Below are 7492 nucleotides of genomic sequence, written 5' to 3'. Positions count from 1 at the left end.
TTTCCCTCACGCTTGCGCCGAAGGCTGTTATATGGGGCGCGTGCTATGCAGTTGCCCTGTTAAAAAAATTTTTATTTTAATTAAATGTAACTTCATTTTTATAATGTACTATTATTGTTGAAAGTTTACACTTTCCTTTGTGTGATTCAATACAAAATCAATTTAATATAGCTTCTCTTTTTATTGTACACTGCAAATTGTAGATGTACATACACTTTTCGATGTGAGATTCAATACAAAATCAACTTAATGTAGCTTCTTTTTTATAGTGCACTACAAATTGTAAAGGAGCATACACTTTTCGATGTGAGATCCAATACAAAATAAACTTAATGTAGCTTATTTTTTAACCTTTTTTTAATTTCAATTTTTTATTTTATTTTATTTATTTTCAAATTTTTTAATTTTTTTACTAATTTTAAATTTGTAATACAAATTTTATTCTAATTTTTGTAATTCCAAAAAATTTTAATTCAATAAAAAATATTTTTGTAACAGCCTGGCTCCAGACTTGACGGTTGTCCACACAGACCAACACGAGTATTTTCCAGCATGTTTTGCCCTCACTCGCACCCTTCCTGAGAAACTTCCCAGGGGATCACCCATTCTGAAATTACTGCAAGCCAAGCATGCTTAACCTTGGAGTTTATTCCACGTGGCCACCAGAAAAAAAGATGCATCATGTTGATATGAGTAACTCAATCAAATCCTTTAAGCTAACCTTGAATATGTTGTCTCATTTCAACATATTCTCAGAATTCCTCTAGTTCGGGTGTGTTCCTATTCATCCCTAAGCCCCTCCGCTTGAAAGTATTAATCGGAGTCGCTCCTTGTTCGTGCCTTTTTTGCATCGGCGAATATTCCACACTTTGTTCCCGGACGTCACAATTTTAAATTTCAATATTTGTTTTAATTTCAAAATATATTTAAATTAGAAGAATTGAAAATACTCCCTCCGTCCACCAATTAAAGGCCTAGGGGAAAAAACACGGGTTTTAAGAAAAAGTGTATTTTTATTAGTTGAGTGGAGAAAGGGTCCCACTTTTTAAGAAGAAGTGTATTTTTATTAGTTGAGTGGAGAAAGGGTCCTACTTTTTTGTAAAGAATCTTTGACTTTTTTGATTAAATAATGAATAAAAACTTACCAAAAATAGGCAGGCCTTGTTTTGTGGACGTCCCAAAAAGGCAAGTAGGCCTTGAATTGGTGGACGGAGGGAGTAAAATTTTTTAAGTCCTTTACAATGGACTCTTAAGTAGGGTCCACAAATCCTTAGAGCTCTCAAATAGTTCAAACACTATGGGTGCTCAAGTAGTAAATTGAAACTAGTACAAAAACAATTATCTAATGGGCCCCACGATGTTTTCGAAATGTACAAATATAAATATTAAAGATGTACTTGTACTTTCTCTAAAAATATTGTACTCCTATAAAACATTCGAAGAGCTTATTTGTGCAATCGAGTAAATAAATTTGAAGAGCTTATTTTACAAATTGTATTAGAATGTGTTTATTTTTTAAGGATTAAATTTGATAAGTAATTTTTTTAATGATTTAGATGAATTGAAATTTAGAAAATCTTAAAATTTTAATTATTTCAATTGTATGAGCTATTTTTGTTTAATTTATATCCCATTAAAAGGGTGCTATTGAAGAAATTACATATTTTTATCAAGTTTTAAGGATAAATTTTGGTAGATAATTTAATTTCCTAGTTACTTAGATAAATTGAAACTTTAAAGTATCCTAATTTTTTTTAACTATTTCAATTATTTGAGCTAGTTATACTTGATTTATCTCCATTAAATGAATGGTAATAAAAAAATATTTACTCTTAAAAATAAAATATTAAATCATATTGTATATTTTATAAATTATAAAATAAACGCTTCTTGCAATTATGAATTAGTATCTAAGAGCATCCACATTAATGGAGTGAAGCCTTAACTCATCCATGCTGCGAGATTACTTATGAGTCAAGTGCTGCATTGATTTGACTTATCAAATAATACCATCAATATATAAGAGTATTTAAATCCATTTATTTAATTTAAACATAGAATACATATATTTATAAAATGAGCATTTTCATACATACACATTTAATAAAATTGTGAATATTTACCTATTACCACCTTGAGTAAGTTGGAAAAGAATTACCACTTGGCGATAAAGTAACTAATTTGGTAATTACGAGTAATTAATTAAAGCAGTGTGGTTTGGATAAAATGATAAAGCGACGTGGCATTTTATTTGGTTTTGTGGGGCGGGGTCAAAACTGGTATTTGGCATCCACCTGTAAGTGAAAAAATAGAAGAGAGTTGGGGGAACCTTATCCGTTCCAACCCTTTATAAAAGCAGATCAAAACCTCCATCTTAAACTATCAACTTGGCAGAACAAATTCTCTCTCATCATTTCACAGTTCAACAACCACACGCTTATAGAGAGAGGAAATAGTCAGCCCAAACAATACACACAAAAAAGAGAGAGAGAGAGGATTTATTCATCAAACCTTTCTTTCTGAGTTATATGGCTGCATCCAAAAGCTACTGCGCCAGAGCAAACTACAGATTCCTCCCGAACGATCAGGCTCTCAGTAACGATCCGATGATCTTCGAGCTCGACGAGTCGGACGTCTGGAACGCGGCGGTGCGATCGCAGTCGCCGGAGATTCGCAAGACGAGTAATTCCAGACTCTCACGGAAACCGTCGTCAGTGGCGGGGGGCAACGGACGCGTCGGCGGTCCGTCGTCGCTGCCGGTGAACGTCCCCGACTGGTCGAAGATTCTGAAGGACGAGTACATGGATAATCGCCGGAGAGAGAGCGACGACTATTACGACGAGGACGACTGCGAGGAGAGCGGCGATCGGATTCCGCCGCACGAGTTTCTGGCGCGTCAAATGGCGAGGACTAGGATCTCCTCCTTCTCGGTGCACGAAGGGATCGGGAGGACTCTCAAGGGCAGAGATCTCAGCAGGGTCAGAAATGCGATTTGGCAGAAAACTGGTTTCGAGGATTGATTCAATTTTTCATTTTCATTTTTATTTTTATTTTTATTTTTATTTTGCCCTTTTTACGGTTTTTATTCCGGAAAAAAGCCTCATTTTGACCTGACGGAGGCGATGGGAGGATTGCTGCTGGCTAGGGAATGTAATTCTAACACTTTGAGATTGGGAAAAGGAAAAAAAAATCCGATTTTTGGATTCAAATATGAATATTTAAAGATATATTATATTTATATATGTGAATTTTGAGTATAGATTGATAAGTTTAGGACAAAATGGTGGGACAGGTGCAAGTAGAAAAATGAGTAGAATTTGGGAAAAAGAGGGGCTAATCTTAAAGCGCGTTTCTTTGTAAAAAGATAAAAAGATGCCACATTATTGCCGTGTTTCTAAGTTATTTACTTTTTTTTTTTTAAATAAAAAGTCGTTGGCTTCCCAAATGAAAGACAAAGTCCGTGTCCACAGATTGGTAGCAGGCATTTTATGTACTATATCTGTGTTGTCACATTTTTTATCTTTTTATTTATAGGGTTAATATATTACGTTAATTTCAAATTATAATCCTATTTTAAAATCAAACATATAACTCAATTTTGTAGTGAACTATATATAATTAATTATGAATAAATTGACAAAGTAATGATGAAAAATAAAGAGTTTTTGATGAAATTGTGTCTAAAAATAAATAAATAAATATATTCTTTATACTAGAATGTTTCAAAATGACAGAAATTGTATACTTTTGTGGATGGAAAAACTAATTTTTAATTCGTTAATTTCACATTATAATCTTATTTTAAAATTTAAAATCTGGATGGATTGAAAATAAAATTTAAAGGGTGATGCTACTCATTCGATCCTCTTGAGTCTTTACTCTCCATCACATAAAATAAATTTATGGACATTTTCGTACGGTAGTAACATTGGCACGTTACTCCATGCATATAATGCCTCATCTATTAAATGTGGAAGTCTTTTTGGAGTGTCACAAATATGGAAAAGAAACCGTGTTCAATCCTTATCTTATTTTCAACTAAACAAATACTTCCTCATTCTCACTAAAAACTAAAAATTGTTTGTATTTCATTATAAATGACTTATGTTTATAAATAGAAATTTTAACTTTTAAAAAATATAAACCTTTTCACTTTTAATTAACTAATTTATACTTTATTCTTAATTTTCGTGTCAAAAAAATTTGAGCCACTTACAGTAGGACGAAGAGAGCAATAAAATAGATCTCCGTATATGATGACTTATAGAAAAAGGAATTTATTTAATATATGTATTAAATTGTTAGATATATATGTTTGGTACACATCGAAATAAATAGTCATGAATAATATTTTGATTCATAATTGATTTGTGTGTAAAGATAATAAACAACCATTAAACAACTTATTTATTGTTTAATAATGATTTTGCAATGCTTATGCAATTGAATCCACCACTATAATGCAAGAGCGATTCTCGGTGCTAAACTCAACCTTTAAAAACTAAAATAATCCATGGTTGAATTATACTGTGCTCAAAGTATTTTTTATCTTTTATTTTTATGTTTTGGTTTCACTTCCCTGACAAGTATATATATATTTCGCTTTCTAAAAACCAAAAACAAATCAATTACGCTTTCTATCAAATGAGTAAATTTTGTATACTATTTCGGTGCTTCCATTCGTCTCATATATTCAAATCATATTGCAAACATTTTCAAGAAAATTTTGTATACTAGATTGAGCATGATCCTTACTCAGCTTGTACGGTCAACCCTTTTTTAAAGTAAACTCACGCCAAATTATTAAGACTTCAAATGATTTAATCTAAAGTCATCTTATTATTCTTCTTAAATGTATTAAAATCGAGTAAAGACATCTAATCAAATGCTGGTTTCCAGGAAAGTAAGCATGCCCTCCCTTGCACTACTTTTATAATGCCTTCATTTTTAAATAATTTCATACAATCTTAAAAGTAATATTTTTTTTAACGTAATAGCATCATCTCACTATACCGTAAAGAAGCCATTAGAGACGCAATTCCATTTTTTTTAACTATTACTCCCTCCGTCCGACGAATCTTGACACGTTTTCTTTTTTGGGCCGTCCCACAAATCCTAACGCGTTTCCTTTTTGGGTAATAATTATTACCTTCTCTCTCCTACTCTATCACCTTTATTATATTCTCTCCCCTACTTTATCACTTTTATTACCTTCTCTCTCCTACTTTATCAATTTTATACTTTATTAATTACACACTTAAAACACTAATTTACAACTCCTTAATTCATGTGCCGAACCCAAACGTGTCAAGACTCGCGGGACGGATGGAGTATATGCGGATAACGTATGAATTAATATAATTCACGTATCTTAATTAAATAAAATAATTATGAGTGATTTTTTAAAATAATACTCCATCCGTCCACGAAAGAACTTCCTAGAATGAAGCGTGAAGGAAATATTGTTGAGTGTATTGAGAAGGATGAAAGTATTTTAATTAGTATCGATAGTTGTGAAAAGGTAAAAAATAAGGATAAATGAAATATTTATAGTGGCGAAGTATAGTCCAAAAATAGTTATTTCTTACTGCATAATATACCAGTTTACGATAATCATAAAACATACATAGAACAATTGTTCAAAATATTTTAATTACAAAATTAAAAATTTCCAGGTGATAAGAATTTCTCCCCAAGAAACATTTTGTCTGTGGTAGAAATAACTGTCTCTGTCGGACGCAAAATATTATTGACTAGTTAAATTTGATCTCAAATTATTCGTCCATTTTATTAACTTTGAATCTCGCAACATATATGATTCTCACATCTTCTACTGCCAGAAATGATCTCCAATTATTGGATTTTTAGAACTGAAATAAAACAAAAAGAGACACCTCGTGATGATAACGTGTCCGCCAATGAGAAAAAAAACTTAATCTCAAAAATAAATAAAGCAAAATTGAAAAAAAGAAAACAAATTAAAAGGGCCAATCAGTCATCTGGAGCAAGATTGAGTGATGAGATGATCGGAGCCGTTGGATGGTAAAATGGAGTGTGGGGCCCACGAACGGGACGTTTAGTTGACTGTAATTATCGCGGGTTAAAGGAGGTGGCGTTTTGTATGGGTTCGGGCGTCGCCATCACGCTTTATTGTGAGAGGGAATTTGAGTGTCTGACATTAACGCCGTCACTCTTGACGTCAACTACTTTGTTTTGTGTTCATTTAGGATGAGCCACAAGCTACGGAATGCAACGTTATTACAGGACACACAGAGCCAGGCTAAATCGTCAATTGTGAAATAAATATCGTAAAATACACCCTCCGTCCATAAAAATAAACTTAATAAAGACCACACAAATTTTAATAAAAAATATAATTGAATTATTAGTGGATAAATAATTCCATTTAAAAAATACTCTATCCATTATCCAAACATCTTTTTAAGAGAGGAAAATGCAGATTTTAATAAAAATTAATTGTGTATTTAATGAGTGAAAAATAAGTCCGGAAAAAAAATGAAGATCGGAAAAGTAATAGTAAATGCAATTATTTCTAAAAGTAAATTATGAAGATGTTTTGAGGACGACCCAAAACAAAAAGAGAGAAAGATGTTTGAAGGACGGAGGAAATAGTATTTATAATGATAATTAATTATATTGTGAGTGAAAAATAAGATCCACCATGTGTTTAGATAGTTTTCAAAAATGAAGAAATAATTAATTTTTGTGATCATTCTAAAGTGACAAAAAATAACTACTTTTTATGAACAGAAGAAATATATGACTTTCTTTTAATTATTTTCGAGTCGAATCCTAGAAAATTTTCAAAATACTTGAGCTTTGATGTTTTCTTTTTAAAAAATTGGATTTACAGACCTTTAATATAATATGTGTATCCTTTCATCCTCGAATGATAGTGTGGATAATATATGAGATTAAAAGTCTCAAAGTTCAAATTTATCATCACACGGTTTTTAAGGCCATCTATAATAGCAACTTGAAAGTAAGAGATCGACTATCCACATAGATAATTACTAGTAATTAAAAATAGTGTTGTTTAAGTGTTGGAAGAGACCGACCGTTGGTCTTCTGCCAATGGAGATGAGACCCTTGTGGTCTCTTCATTTTTTTTAGATAAAAAGTAGGACTTATTGATTGTACATACTTTATTTAGGTATTAAGAAAAAAAATCAATATATATTTTAATAAAAAAATACTCTCTCCGTCCACGAAAGAACTTCCTATCTTTCTTTTTTGGGACGTCCACAAAAGAACTTCCTACCTATTTTTATACTATACCCCACCACTTATAATCCTTTTACTTTTCACTTTTCACAACTCCCAATATTAATTAAGTATAACACATTTTCACCACTTCCAATACACTCAACTACCTTTTATCCACTCTCAATAAACTCAATAATATTTTTTTCTTAAAACCCGTGTCACTCCCTCCTAGGAAATTCTTTCATGGACGGAGGGAGTATTAAAA

The 7492-nt window shown here is 31.7% G+C and overlaps 1 protein-coding gene across 1 annotated transcript; it reads left to right on the top strand.

Moving 5' to 3' along the window:
- The first annotated feature begins 2317 nt into the window (after positions 1-2317).
- LOC131000644 (protein S40-4) lies at positions 2318-3209 on the top strand. Its single transcript, XM_057926657.1, has one exon. It carries the CDS (start codon positions 2529-2531, stop codon positions 3018-3020), a length of 492 nt encoding a protein of 163 aa, XP_057782640.1. The 5' UTR covers positions 2318-2528; the 3' UTR covers positions 3021-3209.
- Positions 3210-7492: the final 4283 nt, after the last annotated feature.

The sequence above is a fragment of the Salvia miltiorrhiza genome, chromosome 8, assembly GCF_028751815.1.
Source record: "Salvia miltiorrhiza cultivar Shanhuang (shh) chromosome 8, IMPLAD_Smil_shh, whole genome shotgun sequence".
Classification (NCBI taxonomy): Eukaryota; Viridiplantae; Streptophyta; class Magnoliopsida; order Lamiales; family Lamiaceae; genus Salvia; species Salvia miltiorrhiza.
The sequence above is the reverse complement of the archived record's forward strand: the minus strand, read 5'-3'. Positions and strand labels throughout refer to the sequence as shown.

Bases quoted from the DNA above. Each gene is read 5' to 3' on its own strand.
- LOC131000644 (XM_057926657.1), top strand. From the start codon at position 2,529: ATGGCTGCATCCAAAAGCTACTGCGCCAGAGCAAACTACAGATTCCTC.